At 42.0% G+C, this 22486-nt stretch overlaps 1 protein-coding gene across 1 annotated transcript; it reads right to left on the bottom strand.

Annotated features, from left to right (window-relative positions):
- Positions 1-3300: 3300 nt before the first annotated feature.
- Positions 3301-20105, bottom strand: PPP1R17 (protein phosphatase 1 regulatory subunit 17). The gene is made up of 5 exons (XM_046670199.1): positions 19992-20105; positions 15509-15626; positions 11904-12056; positions 10374-10526; positions 3301-4551 (listed from the first exon to the last, which is right to left on the bottom strand). The coding sequence occupies exons 2-5, from the start codon at positions 15588-15590 to the stop codon at positions 4472-4474; spliced, it is 468 nt and encodes a 155-aa protein (XP_046526155.1). The 5' UTR covers positions 15591-15626; positions 19992-20105; the 3' UTR covers positions 3301-4471.
- Between the last annotated feature and the right edge of the window lie 2381 nt (positions 20106-22486).

Here is a 22486-nt window from a genome sequence, read left to right as displayed (position 1 = left end):
GAAGTAGAACATATTTATTTAAGTACTTACTCATTCAAAAATTAATCCCCACAGAGAGGGCAGAGAAAAGTCAATAAGAGGAGCCACTTATATAATTCACTCCTTTCTGGATCACTGGAAAACCTCTCTCTTTAAGCTTCTCTCTACACTGGACCTGCTTTAAAGGGGATTTTCAGAACTGTTCCCTACTATATAAACAGCTCTGCTGGGAATTTGAGACCTGAGTTCCCCTCCTGGCTTCTCTTCCCACTCAATTTCCCTGTCTACTTAGCTTTCTAACGGTTGCTTTTGAAGAACAATGAGATGATAGAGGAGAAAGATTGGACAAACACAAGGGCTCAGAGTGATGCGAGCTCGGTGAGCCAAAGAGACGAAAGAAAGATTTCTTAGACTCTCAAAGTCTGGTAGTAGTGCTCCGTTATTCAGAGAACAGCATGGGCACGGGACCCACGAGCAGTGAAGGGCTGTAATGTGTTGAATATTAGGGCTAAATTTAGAAGGCATGGTTATGTGACTTATTTTTACTAGACAAAGGAAAGATGATGTAAAAAGTCCTTAAATGGTATGAGTGCAGGTGGGGTCTGGTTATTGTGTGGTCGTATAACTTTAGATATGAATCTGGTCATATAGATCAGCACGTAGGCCAGGAAACCTTGGGCTTCTCTCCCTGGGGCAGCCTTGATCCACATCAAGAACACACTGTTCCTTTCATGAAGGGCATTACTTAAGTAGTGATTAAGTGGTAAATTTTCAATATAGTTTATATATGATTTGGTTGATAAATATTAAAGTGTATGTTGTTTTTCTGGAGCTCTAACATATAATTTTAAGGCCATGAGAACTTGTAGTTTACTGCTTTTATTCAACCCTCCAAGTTCACATTTGGCATCCAGTTGAGGAGCAACATTGGTTGGGATGAGCACAGTTGTCCTCCATTTTGTTTCTCCTTCTTAGCAAGTCTCCCGCAATTTCCTTTTCCAATCTCATCTTGCTGGAAGAACCTGCTACTGTGGGTTAGGAAATACCTATCTTTTTCCTCTTGAGAAAGGTAAGCTGATACTTGGAGTTTCCGTGGCAGAGCTCATTTCAAATAGTACATTTCTTTCCCCATAAATACACTTACTTGTGGAGAGTATCCTGCCCTGATTTTTGGGTCAGGAATCATGGTCATTGCAGTGCTCTGAACCTCTGTACATGTAATCTAGGAAAGCCAGTTCAGGAGACTGGGAGGAAGATATTCTCAGTTCATCCATTTCCTGCGCATTCATTCATTGCCTTGGGAAGTTTTCTGAGCCACACTTTCACACTTACAAATTGCACGCAGCAAGGGAGCCTCATTTACACAAGATGACAGAGATCCTACAACATCTATCATGTAACTAGCCGCTTATTCTCAGCTAGGAAAAATAATTTGCTTGACTAACTTATTTTCACAACCACATGCTATCTCAGTTTATCCTTGTTTTAAGAAAACAACCTGGACAACACAGGCCTGGGAGGGAAAATTCACTTAATTTCATTTAAAAGGAAACACTGCTTGAGTCCTTTGTGGTCCTACCCTGATCCTTCAGCACCAGCTTCTGCTTCTCCAAGTGATAATTAAGCATTAGAAGTTGGCTGTGTGATCTCAGGCAGCAGCTTTAAAAAGGGTCTGGATTTAAATGAAGGCGTCTATCCTGTGTGGGGCTTTGAAAAAGAGCTGAGTGTCTCATGTCTAGGGCCTGCTCATCTCAGGTAGTCTCCGGTTGGGGTAGATGCCTTCAGAATGAACAAATGGCCAACTGATTTGCTGGTCCTGTTGGAATATCTTCAATTTGCTCCGTCTTTCTGTGAATGGGCTACCATGTAATGCTTTAATTTTCTTAATATAACTATTATTTGGTTGGAGGCAAGTTATTCACAATGTATTGAGAACTATTTTAATCAGAATGTAATCCTAATTATTAAACCTCACTTTACCTGCTTGGAAAAGAGCCATGTGGGTCAAGGGAAGTGAGGGAGATTTGGCTTCAAGCCAAATCAGCCCAGTGATGCCCCAGGTTGGTGAGATGTTTTCACTGGCTTTGCCCCTCACCATTCTGTGAGCACTCGTTGGTGGCTGGGATTATTGGGAAGACCATCTTCCTGGAAAGAGCAGGGCTAGGCTCTCAGTTAAGGCTACACAAGTGATGGATCTCCCCACTTGAAGTTCTTCTTCAGATGCTGTGATAAAGTCCACACAGTTGCCACCCATTTAATACCCAGGCAATGGGGATTTGACAATAAAAAAGGTACAGTCCATACTCTGATAGTTTCTTAAAATTATCCTTTGTTATAGTTGGATAGGGCTTTTCAGCCTACAAAGCCCTTTGCCATATATTATCTAATTCTCAAATTGTGAAGAAGGCAAAGTAGGGATTATTATCCTCATTTTCAAGATAAAGAAACAGACGCAGAGAGTTCCAGGGACTCACTCAGCATCACACAGTTGATGCTAGAACCCAGAGCCTTTGTCACTACAACAGCCAGTCTACTTTCTACCCCACCCCAGGAAGTCGGAAATAAGGAAGGCTTTTCTGAGCAGCCTGCAAGCTTATTGTGCACACTGCGGATGGCTGCAGGAGTACAAGTGCTTGTATACAAATCCGAAGGGATGAGAGTTTATCTGTGTTTTCTTAGAGAGAATTCTTTAGTAAAATTGCTGCTGATGGTGATAGAATCTTATTATCCACATACCTGTAACTGCTTTTGGCTTCATAAAGACTTCATGGTGGCCTGTTTCACCACATATACCTCCACCAGCGGCTTGATCACAATCTTCTTCCCTTCTACCCAAAGCTGTGATTGGGGCCATAAGGAGCGAAAGTGGAGCACTGGGACCAAGGAGGTAAGAAATCATTAGGAACACAAGGTGTAGATCTTCACCAGGGGCTCCAAACTCAACATGAAGGCTGGAGGGTGAAGTCAGTGGGTGAAATGTACCCTCTGGGGCAGATGGAGAGCTGGAGAATGTGTTTTCCTTTGAAAAGGGCATCCAGTGCTCAGAGCCAGCTGACAGTGGCCATGTTTCTAGTCAAGTCTAAGGTTGCCAGATCTTGAGGTGTTTTCCAAGAGAATCTAGAATTTTATGAATATTCCCCTGATTAGATTATAAAGCATTAACAGCTAGTTCAAACATTTTTAAACATCTGTGGGTCAAAAATAAATAAACAACCTTTGTGAGTCTCTTTTGCAACCTCTGGTCTTTATAATTGTAAATAAATAGTATATTTTTAGGAGAAATGCACCAAGACACAGAGATGTAGTTAGAAGCATCTTTATTACCAGCAGGATCCTGCATCTTTTCCACTGTTGTGAAGAGTACAGAAAGACAGAGGGATTAACAAACTGCTGGAGCCGGGGTATAGCCAGAGTTTCCAAATGACAACTTTTAGGCAGATCTGTTCAAATATCCACCTTTCTACCTTTGAACAATAGTCTTCACTTTTCCCCATGTCCATTACCTGGTGGATGAGGCCTTCATGCAAAACCTTCCCGTGGCGCCGACAGACTGCAGACTGGGGCAGGGTTATATATAGCCTCCTGCTCACTAGCTCACCCCACGTCTTTCTTTCCCTCCCATCCAAGAAAGGGTATTGGGGCCAAGTAAGTGAGAATGCTAAAAATACAGGAATGGCCTTCCATCTACTTTAATTAACTTTTTAAAAAGTAAATTCAACACAAATATTGGTATTTTACCTATCATTAGTAATAGTTCACTTGTGACACAACTCATAAATATCAGGACAACATGTTTGAGAACTGTTTAAAAAAAATAACAATAAATAAGATACATTATTAAGCTTCCCATATAAACCAGCACTTTCTACCTCTGGTATTTTCAGCCAAGATGGGTTGGCTGAGTTGACTTTCCCAGTTCATGTATTCATCTTTAGGGTGTTAGTTACAAGGATCTTAGAAATGTCACCACAGACACTTGGACTCTTGAGATAGAATAAAAGAAAAAGTCCATGTTCTCCAAAGCAATCAGTGGTTCGAACCCAAACATTCTCACCTCCCTAACTGGTAACAGGGAGCCCCCACTGAACTGGTGTTCGGATAATGTTAAGTCAAGTCCTCCCCGGCAGCATAAGCCAAGAAATAAAAGATCCCCATCATATCCATGTTCTTTGCTCCATGAATTGATCTAGAAGAGGAACAAGCTAAACACAAAAGCTTTCCCTCTTACCTCCTAGTTTCGGATGATCTGCTTCCTTTCCACTGCACTGGAAAGTGAAAATTCAAGAGGTGGGAATAGAAACCAGATTCAAGGAAGAAGAGAGAGACAAAAGAGGTGACTGGCAATCTGATACACTATGCCCCCTGGGGAAAAGGTGTCTGGATCTTAAAGGCAGACTATGACAAAATGAGAGCAGAAACAAGTCTATTTTTTTCTAGGCCACCATAGGGAACCAATCTAACCTATTTACAAGTGGTCTCAGGGGAAATATCTTTAAATAACTATCTTATCACCATCCTTTTCGTCATCTTCCATGATCATTTTGGGTCTCTCGTCCCTGAGCAGTGTCAAACCTGCAAAACAAAGCACAAATCTGCAATTAAGTGCCTCTAAATAAAATATTAAACAACCTCACAGCATAGACACAGTACACAGGAGCATGGCAACCCAGAAACTTTTAGTGTCTACAAAGCTAACTGCTAAAGGTGCCAACAGAGAGAGAGGGAGCTGGGTGGCCTCATTTGGCCTTCCCAGAGGAGCTGTGGCTCAATGAGGACACCACTCTGGTAACAAGTGGATGTTCAACCTGGGAGTCAGAGGCAACCTTCATCCTCTTCTCTGTGTTCTGCTCCTCAGCTTGCAGCACTATGAGATAGAAAGCATACGGATTTTGGAGTCCAATTGCTCATGCCCCGCCACTCAATCTGCGTTGGGTCAGTTAACACCTTCACACCTAAATATTCTCCTATGTAAAATGAGGGCACTAATACTTATATAAAGGGTTACTGTGACAATGAAATAAGAAGTATGTAACAATGCTTAGCATAGTGCCACATCCACGAGCAAATAGAAGTCAATTATTCCTTTTCTTTCACAATTTTCTAGTTTATTTTCCCTTTGAAAAGAACTGGTAAGCCTCATGAAGTCAGATTTAAACGCATTTTACTAACTCCTGGGGAAAATATTAAGCTGAGGTTCTCAACATGCCATTTCTAAATGTCAGTACTGGTAGGTGATAACTTTTACGTGATTCAGAGCAAAAAGAGAAAATAAGGAAGGTGCAGTGAGTTTTTCATACAGCTCTGTGGCTACAGTTTAAAAAGCTGTTCTTTATTTTGAGATGATTGTTGTTCTTCTGGGGGGATTAAAATATTCTATCTTTTATGAAATTTTAGGGCTGTCAGGTGATTGTTTTTTAGCATCCTTACTAGGAAAAATTCAAAGATGCTATCCCTATGGTGGTCTCCACACTATTTTGCTTTAAAAAATTTACTGGTCTTTGAAATTCAGAAGCCTGAGCTCAATTTTCTGGACTCATCAGCCCAGGAGGGTGGTCTGGGTGGTTCTGCTCACCCCGTAAATTGTGAAGAAGGGCCATTTTAATCAAAAGACAAAGAAAGCTCTGATTCAGCGCCAGTTCTCCGTGATTTCTGTCATCCCACTCCAGCCAGCCAGGTTTGTTTCCCCACCACTGCCTTGCACCGCCTCCCACCCTTCTCGTAATTAGAGACCTTTCAGCTCATGAAGCATTTCATAAAGATCTCAACTTGAGGGAGGAGAGCTGTGCACCGCAAGAGGCCTTTCTACAGCACCAGACTCTATTCAGCAGCGGCAAATTAATGAAAACTCTGTGTTGATCTTAATGACTATTCATTTGATTCGGTTCCTAGTTTGTTCATATTGGTTTTTTACCAATTAGCTGATATTTATTAGAGGAGAAAAACAATTTCAAGAGTCTGGCTGAAACTAAGGTTTTTGCATAAATCACTTACGAAACACAGTGGGAGACATTTTCTCTTATACCAGCTGCGTAAAGGTTTGGATTTTTATTTGGAATTAAGGCTATCATGATAAGAGAACTCCCAAACTTTCGATCCCTTCCTTGATATCTTTTCACATTAAATCAAATTTGGGTAGATTCAAAGTGGACAAGAGCCTTTAAATTCTCAGATCCCTGTCAATTTTCTGGTTATTTTGGGTATCCTTGAAACCCAGTCATACAAGCATTTGGACCAAAAACAAAAAGAAAGTCCTGGGATTTCAGGGAAGGGAGGAGCCTCTTAAATCATCAAGGTCAGCTCTTCCCAAAGCGGGCTAGGCTTTCCCTGGGGACGCAAGAGATAATTTCAAGCGGAAAGCAAACGAGCATTTGTGTTACTACAGGTAAGCATGAATTTTAATGTTTTATGATGAAAAAATAGATGGTAGCTCATCAAAATCTTGATTTCATGATCACTGTTTAGGATGAGGCTTAAGTCAGTATTGTCTATGTGTCGTCACTGCATTCTTGTTCTTGATGCTTCATATGTTAGCCCTGGTCATTTGAAGATGAACAAGGTTTGATAAACACTAGTCTGCCTGGTTTAACCCAGTTCTGATCCTCATGCTCTCCTGTGGGGAGCAGACATGTGTCCTTGAAAGAATGTACTCTAGAGCCAGAAAGCTTTCTGTCAGTGGTCATTCAACTTTGAGCAGGTCACTTAATCTATCTGAGCCTCAGTTTTTTCATCTCCTAAAATTATAGAAAAAATAATTTGTATCTCCCATAGAGGATGTTGCTGCTAGAGAGATTTAGGCCAACATTCTTTTCTGCTTCAACCACACCTTACCTGAACCTCTGTTAAAGCACTTTTCACGTTGTAGGAATCACTGGACAATACATCCGTCTCCCCTACTAAACTGTGAGGTTCTCAAAGGATATTCTAACATCAGGACAGGACTTGGAATACAGGAGGGATTTAGAAAATGTCGGTTTCTTCGCTTCCACTCTCTATGTAGGAGGGTTTAGAGAACTTGGCCGCTTGTTGGAGCTTGGTGTGTTTTTAAGGCCAAAGCTGTTAGTCCAATATCTCTAAGGGCCAATTAGCCTCAGAGCAAGCTGTTTGAGGCCATGATCCCACCCAGAGCACTGTCTAAAGCTGGTCTCCTGTTTACAGAAGTGTGCCTCTGATCTGAGGGAGCCAGGGCTAAGACACTCCCTCTCCCGGTAAACCACACCAGAGAGAATGCTCTATTCCCAGCAGGTCAGAAGAAGTGTCACTTTTGGAAGACATATCAATCTCCTTCTTTCAAGTACATTATTGAGCTTTCATCTCCAAACGTTTACTGCTCATGGGCCAATTTTCCGGAGGCTTCTCTTCAACGCTTCCAGCCTCATTATTCTTTAGTTTCCCTGGTTCTTTTTGCCACAGACCTCAACTAAAAGCTTCTCTCCTTCTTAAGCATGTCTAAGCTACTCAGATCTGACCAATCACAGCCCAATGCTCCCTGCCATGCAGTCACCAAGATGGGGGGCCCTGGTAACTGTGGGCCAAGTTGGGAGCAAACCTTGGACTGGGAAGAAAGCCTGCATGACTCCTCACTGAGGAGTTGTCTGGCAGTTGGAACCTGTCAAGTAAGCTCATTAACCTAGGGGAATGAAGGTAGTTAGCAAGAGATTTAAAAGGGAGAGCAGATCCTTGTCCAGTCTTTACTTGCCAAGGGCTAATGAGAGGAGATGTCTCTAGAGTGTATTTGTCTGAGTTTCTCTCCACACCCTTAATAGAACCAGTCTGACTGTCTGTGCGCATCTGCTGAAGGCTCTATCCTTATCAGCTTAACTAGCATTTCGATTACTGCCAAATCTTTAGATACTAAAAGACTCTTCAAAAATAAAGTGCTTCAGCTAATATGCTAATAAAAGTTAGAATCATAGAACACTATCTCTAATTGCAAATACTCACAACACAGAGATTTGCTGATTCAAGGAATTCCATAATGTGTTTAGTCTATGGATATACAGCCCCCCCTCTCCAGCTCTGTGTACTTTGCACTGTCTGATAAACACTTTTGTTCAACTTGGGAGCTGCTCGCTTAGGATGTAGATGTTAGGATGTAGGCAGTATCCATTGCCAGATAAACAACGCTCAACATTTTAGGAGATTCCTTGAATCAGCAGGTTTGTATGGAGAGGTAAAACACAGTGGCTAGGAAAATCCTCACCTTCAGAAATGGTTTGACTTATCTCAAAAAATATAAGGTTGAGCAGAGAACGGAAGGGAATTGACATTTATTGAGGACTTTCCAATAAGCCAGGAGCTATGCTGAGTGCTTTATATACTTTATGTAATTGTGTTAACAATCCTGGGAGACAGATTTTATGGTCTTCCTTTCAGAGATGGATGAAACGAAGGAGGCTCTTACAGTTTGTGCTGGATGCCCAGAGTCACAAAGCTAGAATGGAGCAGAACCAGAGATCAAACCTAGACCTTTCTGACTCCAATGCTCATGTCCAATGCTGTGTACTAAGGTGGCTTTCTGCTCAGAAATATTTTTGTTCCTCTACCAAGTCTTCTCCTAGAAGGACTTAATAAAAGCAAACCCAAGAATGGGTAGAAAATAATCAGTCTCCTAATGGAGAACTTGGAACCGCAGAACTGTGATTGCCAAATAAAATATCAAATCAATAGATACTTATTGAGCACTGCTATATAGAAGGGACTGGACTAGACATGAAGGTCAATAACACAACATATGGCTATCACAGGCCAGTTCCCATGAATTCATCAAACAAGTCATTAATATGAATCAATTTAAATAACAGCTACAATAACAGCAACAAGAACAATAAGGAAAATACAAAAAGAGACGACATTGTCTTGGAATTTGCATATTCATGTATAATACACAGGTAATTCAGAATAGAAACAATTCACCCGGGGACTTGCAGGGTTCTGTTAGTAGAGACTTTGAGCTGGCTGAATCTTGAAAGGTGACTGCAACCCTGACAGAGGCAGAGCTTGGGGCAAAATGTGTGATGAGTTGGAGAATCAGTGTATGTAGGAACGTATGTAACCTATGAGAATCATAGCTGAGGCAGGTTCAGACCCTCCCCTTTGGCCCTTGATCCATTTCTCCAGAGAAGTGGCTCCCCGTGCTCCATGCCTCCTTGCCTGCCTCCACTCCTCGGAAATCAGTGACCCTGTCTGCACCCCTGACTGCCTTTTCAAGATGTCTTTTTCTGAACCATCTTTCAACTTTTTTTCTTTGTTAAATGAAATAAATGGGGAAACATGGTTTTGTAATAGCAACCAAATCTCATCTCCTCCCAAAAGTGTCCCTTCTAGGCTGATATAAGGCTAAAAGTCTAAACCAAAGCCAAGTACAATGAAAAACTGCCCACAGGCGAGACAGACCTGGGTTAGAGCCCCAGCTCTGCCACGTCATAGTGCTTGATCTGGAGTATAATTTGATTCATTCATCTATCCATCTAATCATCTGATCATCGACCTAACCAATTAGCCAATCAGCTATCCATCCATCAATTTCATCCACATAAGACTTTAGAGTGGCTAAATTATTTAAATTCTCTATTAATTTCTTTACCTGTAAAGAGAGATAATAGCTACTTTGTTGTATCATTCAGTTGACTTTTAAAAATCCACGAGACATGTAAAACTCAGTACCTAACATTTAGTAGAGACTCAATAAACATTAGTACATTTCCTCCTCTGCCACTCCCCACCCCTGCCCCGCCAACCATCTGTATAAAACACTCACACACACACACACACACACACACACTGCCTTATACTCTAATCATGAATGTACCTGTCTTATTCTCCAATTATGCAGAACTTTCTCAAGGACAAGACTATTCTTCACACACTGACTACCATATAGTCTGGGGTTGTGCACAGAGGTCAGCAAGATTTTTTGGTTTTATTTGGCACACAATACGATAGTTATTATTATTTCTGCATCTCTCTTTCTCCCCCTCTCCCTCTCCCTTTCTCTTTCCCTTGTTTTGAGGATTTGGTCAAGATATCTAGGCATCTTGGGAGAATCAGCCATCGGCCATAGGATACGTGATCCATGGAAGACTGGGGAGGAAGGTATTTCCACTCTTCTCAAGGACCCACTGACATTTCTATTTCATTGGCTCAGTGAATTTGACCAGTTCTGCTGAAGCATGAGTCATGCTCTGACCTTCCCCCATCTCCAAGTCAGTCCCAGGGGAAGTTCCAAGGAAGGTAAACATGAAAGACAGCAGTAAATGCTGCTCCTCCCCAGAGCATTTCTGTGCAGCACAGATTGCTGGGCCAGGACAAAGGCCATGCTGGTGGTACTTCCAGACGGTGAGGCTCTTGACCTGTTCCCATTACCCCCTGCAAATGCCCTGCACCAGTTCTTTTACCTGCTGCAAAGGGGGGCGTGTGGAGGGCGGGTGTGTCTTTTCTCCTTGGCTTTTTCTGTTCCAGGTCAGTGTTATGAAGAGCTGGACTCATTTTGCCCTTTGGATGTCTCTCTTGGACATCATATCTTTTAATTAACTGCTCTGAAAACACACCTGCATGGTTAGGGGAACAGAGGGAGAAACAGGATCAAACCCATATATCCTAATACACAAGCACTGTGCATCCATATTTGCAAATATACCTGGTGATGGTAGTCAATATATCTTTTCAAACTTATTTTAATAAAAGTTTATTTTGTAATAAGAATTAGTGTCTATGGAGGCCACACTAGAGAACATCTTCTGTGCAAAGGGTTTTACGTGACTGATTTCATTTTAGCCTCACAAAACCCTGAGCAATTAAATATTATTATCACCCTCACATATTTGAGGAGAGTGAGACAAAGAAATGTGCCCATAATAAAGCAGCTCATAGGTGTCAGAGCCAGGAGCTGAACCCAGGTTTGTCAGCCTCCAAAGTCCATCCTCGCCAGGGCGATGGATCATTTGCTGTTCTGCAAGCCACGTGATGCACTCTTCGATGATTAAGTCAAGTCAAACTGATTAGTTCTCTAACTCTACCCTCTCACCTCTGAGAGGTGCCTTCTCACCTCTCTTATACATGTGAAATTTTTCTCCATTATTTACAAACTCTCTAAAAACAGCTTCCTCTATAAAACTTTCCACAATTTACTGCCCAGACTGAGCTCCTGGGGTCCTTATCTAAGGACCTCCACTACGATGTTACTTCTTACTGCATATTTCACCTATTTATGTGCTTCTGTAATTTCTTATAAAACTAAAAGTTCCTTCCTAAAAAGCTCTGTGTTCTATTTGTTTTGTATCCCCCTGAGTGGACTGTGAATAGAGAGGATGTTGCATAAATGATCTGGAGGGAAGGAGAAAAGGAAGTAAGACAAAATAAAACTTCTGGGAACAAGAGAGTGTCACATGTCACTTGCAAGGTTGTTATAGAGACAAGTTAGCTGTTCACCAAACTGGTTCGCTTTCCTCCTGGGCACACAGCTGGGCTCCATATCTCAGCCTCCCTGGTAGTCAGGTGAGGCCTGTGACTGAAGGAAGGGAGGTGTGACACTTGTACATCCGTCAATCCTCCAGTCTACCTCCCCTCCCTTCCCCTGATGCTTGAGATGCTGGATGTTGATGATGCTCATGGTGACTTTGGAAGGCATGTGCTGCTGATGTCCCAACCTCCATCAGTCTCAGTCCCTGAATGACTGTTTAGAGGAGAGCCCATCCCCCCTCACCCCCAACTTCCACTATTGGTAAGTGAAAAATAAACTTGTACTGTATTCTGCCACTAATAATCTGTTATAGCAGCTGGCCGTATTGTAACTAAGACATATGCAGAAATTGTACCAATGATTAAAAAAACACCCCACTATTTAAGGAAAAAATTTTAAGACCAATATGATCTAGTGACAAGCGGTTCTCCTTTACAGATGTGAAAACTGACATCATTGTTGTTACCTGGTATAAAAGGCGGGATGTGCAGGGCGGGGGTATCTTTTCTTCTTGGCTTTTTTTGGTCTGACTCAACGTTCAGGGTGACCTGTACATTTTTTCCCTTTCTTGGCTGCTTTTTGAGATCACAGTCCTGAATGAACTGGTCTGAAAGATCATCTGATTTTGACAGGATGCAAAGAAAGAAAAGAATAAGACATGAGTAAGGGCCAGTGACAAACTGGTTGATTTCCAATTAGATCTGATGATGGGGCAGAAGACGTTGGGTGTGAAAAGGAAAAGCATTGATTTACTTTGGCTTCTTTGACAGAGGAGTTTCGTAGCCCTGCAAGAATACATATAATAAAAAGGAAAACTAGAATTCTGTAAAACTCCAAAGGAAGAGAACTCAAATGGGATGGATAATCAAGGCAAGGAGGAACGTTAAAATGGAGTTAGGCAAGCCACAGAGTGGGTGTGAGTTAAATTTCTGTGGAGAGAACAGGTTCTCTGGGCTAAATGCTCCCTCTCAATTTCCTTTGATCAAGGCTTGCTCTTTTTAGAGACCCTGAGGGCAGTACAGAACCTTATGCTCTCTTCGTTCTTGTAGAAGGCTCTTGGTGAATTCCTCACCCGCCAGCTGAGTCACACTTGCACTTCAGCATCGGTCTTCTTGCTGCCGCCCTGCTTTGCAAGTCTCTTTGTCCATCCTAATCTCAGGTCCTCTTGCCTTCTTATTCATCTCTTTGCTTTCTTCAGTCTCCTGCATTCCCTCAGGAGAGCTTTTGAAGCCTGGAGTCTGCATCATGTCCATCAGACGATCTGATCACTCCTTGCCCTTTGAAGTATTTTCTCTGCTCCATCTTACACCTTTACACTTTTGTTTACACTGCTCTCCTTTGAGCTTTGTCACTGTTCTGGCACTTGGTCATTCTATAAGGATTTATCTCCTGTTCTAGACAGAGCCTTCTTGGAGATGAAGGATCATATCCTGTCAATAATTTTATTTTTGATTTCCTCTCTCTCCAATAGATGCATATTGAATGGGTGAGTAAGGAGAGTTAGACTGATCTGAGTCCAAATCCTGACTCTGTAACACATTAATTCTGAGAACTTGGGTCTTAATTTCTAGAAACTTTAATATTCTCTCAACTTTTAAAGTGGGGATAATATTAAATCAGTGTGTGTGTATGTGATGTGTGTGTGCACACGTGTGTGTGTGTGTGTGTACAAGAGATAGAGAGACAGAACTAAATTTGTCAACGTTGATAAAGCACTTGATACATTTGATGTATTTCAGATCCTCAAAAAATGTCCACTCTGGCCGTTGCTCACCCTGTAACACCTTCCACAAGGCCCAGAGGAAAGTCCCCCATCTCATAAGTCTTTTTTAACTAACCCCAGTCCTAGGTGTCGGTTCTCACTTTCTGAATATCCATAACATTTTTGCTGATGTAATACCTTTGAAGGATGATCTAGTTATTATTTCTGCACATGTCTTCTCTGCCCCCTTTGATGAGAGGTATCTTGTCTTTTATCTCCTTAGCACCAATGAATAAATATTTGTTGAAAGTATGCTTAATGAATAAACTCAAACATATTATGTACAAGGAGCTATTCCGTTGGGATTCAAAGGAGCCACAAGGCAATGAAGCTATTTGTCTTCTCCGGAAATTCACTATGGCCTGGATGCAATCTGGCTAGATTTATAACTATGAATGAATTTGGGGGAAATGCAGAAATTAATTTGATCTTTTCCCTTCCTTCTTTCTTCCTTCCTTTCTCTCTTCCCTCCTTCCTTCCTCTTTCCCTTCTTCCCTTCTTCCCTCCCTCCCTCCTTCTTTCGTTGCTTTCTCTCTTTTTTTTAAATGAAAATATTCAGGTCAATTTCTTTAAAACATTGAAGATTAAGTGCGTCAAACTTTTTCACTTCAGTTTTGTACATCTAGACATAGCCTGTTCATTCATTAATTCATTTATTTAGTCAATAAATCTTGATTAAGCTCCTACTGTATGCAGGACTTGAGCTAGATTCTAGGAGCAAAAAGGCAAGTAAGAAATGGTCCTTGCTTTCAAGTTGCTTCTGGTCTGTTGGACTTGTGTCTGAATGATTCTTTGTTTTAGAAAACTCAATATGCATGAGGAATCCACCATTAGAAATGTTTAGTGACCATACATCATTATGCCTACATCATCAAAAGATCATTATGCATAACCAAAAACATCAAATAGTTTCATTCTCTTTAGCCTTATTTAATAATAACATATTTTCTTTCACCTAAAGGATTTTAATAATTTCACTGAATCATTTCAATTTACTAAACATTTATTGAGATCATACTTTGTGTAAAGCATTGGAATATACGCTTTTAAGTTTACACACACATGCAAAGGAGGTGAGAAGGGGACTTTATGAGTACCACTTATATACTAGGTGATTTCACATCATCCTAGTGCGTAGGGTGGACCAACACCATTTCTGGCTTGTCAATGCCCGTGTTTTACTGGTTGTTAAATATTCATATCAACACTGAACACATTATCTCATTCAGTTCTCACCCAAGCCCACAAGGAAGGTATACTATTATCCTCAATCTGCAGATGAGAGCATTGAGGTATGGAAGGCCAGCTAAAAGGCTGGAGCTTACACGCCTGGTGGGTTGTGAGATCAGGATTAAACCCAGGCTCTTGAGACTATGTATCTTAATGCATGGCTGAAAAAGCAATTATAAAAATTTGTTACCACATAACACAGTTAATTTTCCTCCATATTATACATACCACAGACATTTGTTGAATAAATGAACGTTGTTGAGAATGGGTGCTTCCCAGCTGAGCGGTTTCTGGAGGTACTGGCTGGATATTGACCAATCGTGGGTCACCATTTGACCCCAGGATGCAACTCAGTGTACAGTACAGAGAGCAAAGCATTTGCTTCAATTCTGACTTTTACTTCAATTGCACTTTTTCCCATTTTTGGAGAAATCCCAAACATAAAATATCTTGATGGCAAATGGGGAGAGGGGAGAGGCAAAGGGGGGGCAAGTCATAACCAGGAGAGGCATAAACAAAGGCTATGAATATGCAAAAGGCCCATCCATCAAAAGTCTGAGTGTCTCATTTTTAGAAATGGGTAAAGGCAGAAATGTTTCTGGTATTTTCATTACAAAGGTTATGCAAAAAGTCAGTTCTGGAAAGGAAACAGATTGACAATAAAGCAGAAAAAGGCTATTTAAAATTCTGTCTTGATAGGCAAAGAGAGATATTTGAAATATTTTATTGGCACTGCACATGGGGTGTAAGTGTGCCGGGAAATACTGGAAACAAGCTACAGCACCACATTCCATTTACTGCCTCAAAAACGCTCTGTCTGGGACTCTGACAGACCCAGAAAAGAGGACAATGCCTTTTCTCTCTTTTTTAACTCTAATGAACTTCTCTCCAGTGCTTCAGCTAATATTTACATGGCAGAGCCCACAGACCTGTGGCTGTTTGCCTGTCCATCTGGCGTTGGCTGTAACCAGAAGGCAGAAACTATCAGGTTTCAGGAGACCTCCTTCTGACTCGCCTGCAAACCAAATGGCAGAGACACTCTCTGACTTCCTCTACTGAATTCACCCTCAAGCATTTACCTAAGTGGTTGCAGTGAGGGTCAAGCTTGTCCAGTCTGTCTTCCGAGAGCTCCAGTGGCTGCATTTGCTCAGTGGACATCATCAAAGGAGGGTTGTTGTTTGTATTTCTTCTCCAGCACTACAGAAGAATGAGAAACAAGTCCATTTGTGTGTCTTCTGTTCATTCACTCACTTACTAAATAAATATATTTATTGAGCATTGAGCAATTCAATTCTAATTTTTAAGTCTGCTTCTTACACTTAGCCACTAGAAAATCTAACAAGATTTAAGCCAAAATAAATGAACCACATGCACACACACACACATGCACACATGCACATGGATTTATCAGTAATTGTCATGTATCAAATGTTCAATATTTGTCCTCTCTCAGAAGCACTGTGGGAGTTTCGGAGTGAACACCTGTCAAGTCTGAATTAGAAATGAGTTAGCTAAGAGTTACTAGAAATCTTGATTAAACTTTGTCTCCATTTTCTCTGTTGATTTCTGCAAAGCAGCATTATGCCTATTTTACAGATGAGGAAACTGAAGCTCAGAAAATCGAATTAACTTATTTAGTCACACTTCTATTAAATAGCCAACCCTGAATCCAAATTTAGTCCTGCAGACTTCCATTAGTTACCCAAGACTCTTAAGGCAGTTAATCCTTTGAAGCCAAACTGAACCAGGCTTCTGGTTTTCTACCATTACATGCTATAACCATAAAGTAATGAGACTTCCTCTCTCTCCTCATTACAATGGTGGTAAAGATGTGGTAGGAAAGAAATCTAGGTCTTGAAATGGATCTTTATTACTTTTTCCCCTAGAGAATTCTGACATCAGAGCAAGTCTGTTTCCCTTTCACCTCCCCTCATCACCCGTCTTTCCTAAACCACAAATCCATTGAACTTTTCAGAGCTATTAGTTGTAGCCATTGTGCAGGAGGAGTGGAAATCCAGAATGGACATATGTCAGGTCTGAATGAGAAATGCATTAGATGAGATTTATAGGAAATCTTCATTAGCGTCTGCTTCTTTCAGATAATTTATTACTTATGTCCTACCACAGCAAGAATGGTTGGAGAGGAATTTGATTAAAATGACCCAACTGATCCTCTTTTCTTGAGATTCTTGGATCACTGGCAGGCAGATGAACACACAGACCAGTTGCGTTAACATTTCAAGCTCACAGAATTAGTTCAACTCAGTTGTCTTCTGAGGAATAAGCCAGTTTTCTCCAAGAAGGCTGGAGGGCCTCTCCCCCTATAAGCTGAGATCATTGCATAGCAGATGGAGCCATTAACAGATTACTTGAGCCCGGCTTTTAGTGTCACTCTGAGCAGACTGATTGTACTGAGTGACTTCAGCAGAAATCAATTTAGACCATTGTTTTTAGTGTTTGTATAGAGACTGCCAACTCCCTGGGACCATAAGGAAGTACGCTGTTAACCTGAGTTGCCAGCCCCCACCTGCTTGAGACCCCCGGTGGGGATGAGTGGGCTCAGTGCTGAGGTCTAGAGGCAAAGGTACAGCCTCGAATATGGCCTGTGCACCTCCTTAACGAGTCTTCCTCCTCTTTGGGCAGAAAGTCATGGATGTGTCATAGACTTTGTGTTGAAAATCAACCCATGGAGGATCTAGTCAAAACATCCATTCTCCAGAAGAGGAAACTGAGGGTCAAAGAGGTTAAAATGACCTGCCATTAGTAATACACTTAGAGTCAAAGTCATGGTTTGAACTCAGGCCTCCTGCCTTATACTCTAGGTCCTGGATGGCAATAGTACGCGTCTCCTTCTCTCCAACCTAAGGTAAGCTGTTCTTTAAACTTGGGCCACATGGCTACTCCTATGTGTTCAAAAGCTGGTTATTTAATTTGAATCTGAGCTTTCAAGTCAAAGAGATCCAGGTTAAATCTCAGCTCTTAAACTAAAAAGCCATGTGACATTAATGAAGTAGCTAAATCTCAATGATATAAGGAAGGTAAATGGAGCCCAAGTGAAACATAATAATTTTTGACCTTTTCCCCTACAAGCTATGGCTGCTATGATAGAATCTGCAAAGGCCAGCACCTTTATGGTGCGTCCATAGATGGGCACTAGGGACATGTGTCCCTCTCTGCCCTGCCTTCGTACCTTCAGTTTTCTTATCTGTAAAATAGGGATAATAGTATCTACCTCATAGAATTTAGCATCATCTCATTCACAACTGTCATTTCGCCTGCCTGTTGAATACTGGTGTGAGATGATCCCATTCTCTATCCACCCCCCATTTCTATCCTCAGTGAGAAGGGGTGCTGTCTGATTGAGCCATTGTAAGACATGAGCCGGTCTAATTCTTGAACTAAGAAATGGAATATTTCTGCTTCCTATTCCTGACTCTGCCCATGCACTCTTCCCTTTAGTTCAGTCTCCCCCAGCATTAGCGAAGGGACTCTGCTCTTGTCAGCTGTCCCGGGGAAGTTTCATCATCTCCCTCAACAGCTCGCTGTAATTTGGGAACTTTCTAAAGCACCAGCTCTTCCTTTCATACCTGGATGCCCAGCCCCTGGGTCTTCAGATTCCAACCAAAGGGCGAGGGCCTTCAGGGATGCTTTGGGCCTGCTTTATACACTGTTCTCTAGTACAAAGATGTGTGGCCCTTTACAATTATCTTGCTGCTTATTTGTTCCATGTGGTCTCTGAATTTTAACCCTCACACAGTCAGTCTTGGATCGCCCCTGTGATGGTCCATATCAGACTGCCCACCCTCACCTGAAAAGCTAGGGCCACACGGGCTGTGGAAATCAGGAAATTTTTATTATGTAACATCTCCAGAAGGGTCTCAGGCATTACTTCTGCAGCAAAAATATGAACCCTTGCACTAAATGACGTAAATAAAGACTATAGAAAGATTCATATCCTTCCAGGTCAGGTTTTGCTACCAAATGAATTTACGTTGAACTTAACAACAACAAAAAACTTTCCTTTTTCAGACTTTTTCAGTTTTCTGAGTCAGAAAATGAAGAATTGTGGGTCTGTATTATTTTTCTCATCGTTTAACTGATGTCACAATTCTCCGGGGCTATTGATGTCAAAAGGTCAACTTCTCTTTTGAGAACAGGAAGTGAAAGGTTCAGAGAACTGGGTGCTGGGAAGGGAAACCCACTAAGTTGCAGGAGGACAGACATACCAGAGCAGCCTGCTGAAGCTGGGGTCATGTTTCGGGAAGGCTGCCTCCACTAGCTCTCAGCTAGGTCCTATTTCAGGAGGACAATAGTGCTATTTCTGCAGCTAAAAAAGATTGGTCAGTTCAGTTTGAGGTTGTAAACTGGTCTGGGCATTTTGTCCTTTCTCTTAACACTGAGTAGCTTTCTCAGTTGGCGGTTAAACATTGCGGTTTAACTCATAGACAAGAAATTCCTCACTGAATAAGCATTTGGTGCTGTGACGCGATAAGAGGTAGAAACAAATGTTCGGTTACTTGTACCACTCTCTAGCTGGGTGAACTTGGGAAAGCTATATGTCCTCTTGGAAACTTAGTTTCCACATCTGTAAAATGGGTATGATAGTGGCTCTACTCCAGGGTTGTTGATGGTATTAACAATACAATGTGTGTAAAGCTCCCAGCCCAGATCCTAGCTCATGCTAACACTTCAAGAAATGTGAGTTGCCTTCTTTGCTCGTTCAGTCTTCCCCTTTTGATTATAACACGTATATCTAAATTGAACTACTGGGATCATTTCCTCGTCCCATCTCTAGGCTTTTCTGAAGCAAATGATGAGATTAGAATAATCTAAGGTACAAACCAACTGCAGAATACCCATTTCCGAGTCTTTGGAACATAGTAATACTGCTTCTCAGGAGACAGCTGACATTTAGCTTAGTCCTACGGCATTCTAAAGAATTTCTCCTAAGGAATCAGGCCAGGATTCACTGGATGGAATAAAAACTTAGGAGGTTATGTCGACAGCCCAATGTGGTGTCTGGGTCAAGGATCCTCTGCTTACATAAAATTCATATCCTTTCTCAAATCTCTTTATAACCTGAGGATTGAATTCAGGTCAAAAAGTACCACGTTTTAAAATCAGCTTTGTTCATTTAGAAGACCTCAGTTTGCAGTATTCCTGGAGGAGGGCTCTTCCTTGAAGAGGGGCATGGAGGGGTGTTTTTGATAAGCACACTTTCCCCAGGCTTGGATTACAAGCCTCTCCACGCGGTGGTGCAAATATACAGATACACCAATGTTCGTCTTGAAACTTTGCCATTCAATTTGCGAGGACTCTGGCTCTTACAGAACTCAGGACTCCACCTCCTTTGGAAAAATGACTTAAAAGTGGTGACTTTTCCTGCTCTCCATCCAGCCCTAGCCTTGCTCCAGAAGGCACACCCCAATCCCCCAACTCTGTGCCCCACACGTCACCAGCTGCAGCCTTCCTTGTCCCAGTAACCATAAAGAAGCTGCAACTTATTGGAAACTCGCTTTTCTCACTACAAAAGTTCTTGGAGTAAAAATCTGAATCACTTACCAATCAATGTAAGCACTGGGATGAGAAGGCGAGAGATGGGAGCGTGCGCTTCCTCCCTGAAGCTGGGCTGGCTCCTCTGTGCAGTGGCTGCTGCTGCCGGGCTCCAGCTCCTCTTATCAAGGGACCAGCTGCCGCTGTTGCCATGGGGATGCTCTGTTTCTCAGGCGCCAGGGCAAGGGGGATGGAGAGGGAAGGAGGACTAATCTCTCTGCCACTACTCTCAACTGCAATAACCGTCCACTACAAAAACACAATACACAGAGTTGTGCTTTGAGTATCTAGTGTGCAAGGCCAGAGAAATCCAGACAAACCAGCTAGATCCTTTAATCCCTATAACAACAAGCCTATGCAGTAGGTTTTTTAGGCCTGACTTTGCAAATATAGACACTGAGGCAAAGAGAGGTTAAGTGGCTTGCCTAAAAGGTGCCACTGCTAATTTTAACCCTCAAATCTATTTGAGTTTAAACTCAGAGGAATTCCACTCACCGCTGCTGCCTCTCAGAGCAGTATCACGATGAGAAGAAGAATAGTAGCAATTGCTGACGTTTACATTAGGCTTCCCATGTGCCAGGCACTCTTCTTGGCACATAGTGACTCATTTAATAAGCATGACAGCCTTGCCAGATAAACTACTGTCTTCATGCCAATTTCACTGATGGGGAACCTGGGGCCCAAGGTTTCACCACTAGTAAATGGTGGTAAGGTTAGGGTTTTAACTGGACAAATGAAGGCTAGAGTTCATGCTCTTAACCACTTTGCAGTGCTGCTCACTAAAGAGAGTATTCAGAGAGAAATAGCACGTAGCAAAGAAAGCAACCCTCACTACATAGGTTGGGGCCTGGAGGCCGGGAAAAGTTTACTCCTTCAAAGGAACTAAACCAAATGTTCCAGTATGAGGCATCCATTTGCACTCCAGGAAGGGCGTGGGGCCAAAGGATGTTGAAGCAATGGTCGGGGGTTTGATATGCTGTCGGATGGAGAAGAAGGGTCTGTGTTCTGGGTAAGCTCGCTGGAAGAGACGTCCTGTGCTGACTAGAAAAGCAGCTGTTTGTAGTCACTGGTTTGGGCATCAAGAGCAGGGAGGTCAGTCTAGGGGATCAGGAAAGGATCAGCACAGACTGGAAGGGCTTGAGACCTCTGAGGGCAGCCAGGAGGCCACCTGCCAATGACACTCAAGAGACAGATTCTCACAGAAGAGGTATGAGCGCCATCCTTGCGTGTTGTTTTGTTTCCTTCCTGAGGTCACATGCAGTGTAGGTCCCGAGAAGCCCCTCATTGGCTTCAGCTACCTGGTAGTCACTGCTTTTGAGTTAGTCGATGCCTCCTTTCCCCTTGCCAGCATCCCAAATAATAGGGCTAGAACCATAATAAATCAATTCTGAGGTTGACTCCTAGGGTTAGAATTTCTTCAGAGGCCTTGATAACAAATCAGTAGAGAGCAGGCTTCCTTGATTGCTCCAGTTTGTCTTGGTCCTTATTGGAATCTCCTGGACAGAGATGGAAGCAGCCAAAAGGTGATGCTCCTGGCTGGAAAGGGAGACACCCAGATGTTGAGGGAAAGTCCCTAGAAGCAGCTCTCTGTTCCAAACTGCCTCTTTTGTCTTCTTATTAACAACCTTGTTGGCCAAGGGGTTAGCACCATCTTCATTTCCAAACTTGAGTGAAAAAAATAAGCTTTCTTCTTAAACTCTTCAACTCTTTTTTTAAATTAAGCTTTTTTTGAGCTAATTGTAGATTCACATGCAGTCATAAGAAATAATACAAAGAAATCTCCTGTGCCCTTTAAGCAATTTCCTCCAATGGTACCATCTTGCAAAACTATAGTACAGTACCTCAACCAGTATATGACATGGGTACAGTCAAGATACGGAACAGTTCCATTACCACAAGGATCTCTCATGTTGTTCTTACATAGCCATTCCCACCTCCCTCCCCTTCCCCTCCTCACTGTCCCTGCCCCTACCCACTCTTTAACTCCTGCCAACCACTAATCTGTTCTCCATTTTTTATAATTTTGTCATTCCAAAAATATTACACAAATGGAATCTTACAGTATGTAACCTTTTGGGTTTGGCTTTTTTTTCTCACTCAGCATTATTCCTGGAGATTTATCCAAGTTATTTCATGCATCAATAATTTGTTCCTTTTTATTGCTGAGTAATATTCCATGGTATGTACTGAAGTTTAACCACTTATCTGTTGTAGGACATCTGACTTGTTCCTAGCATTTGGCTATTGCAAATAAAGCTATTTTGAAAATTCATGTACAGGCTTTTGTGAGAACATAGGTATTCTTTTCTCTGGGATAAATGCTCAGGAGTGCATTGCTGGCTTATATGGTAATTACATGTTTAATTTTGTAAGAAACTACCCAGCTGTTTTCCAGAATGGCTCCACAACTTCATATGTCCACCAGTCATTTATGAGTAACCCAGGTTCTCCACGTATTTGCCAACATTCAGTGTTGTTACAACCTTTTTAAGTCATTCTCATAG

The sequence above is a fragment of the Equus quagga genome, chromosome 8 (assembly GCF_021613505.1).
Source record: "Equus quagga isolate Etosha38 chromosome 8, UCLA_HA_Equagga_1.0, whole genome shotgun sequence".
NCBI classification, from domain to species: domain Eukaryota; kingdom Metazoa; phylum Chordata; class Mammalia; order Perissodactyla; family Equidae; genus Equus; species Equus quagga.
Note: the sequence above shows the minus strand (reverse complement) of the source record. Positions and strands in the feature narration are given on the sequence as shown.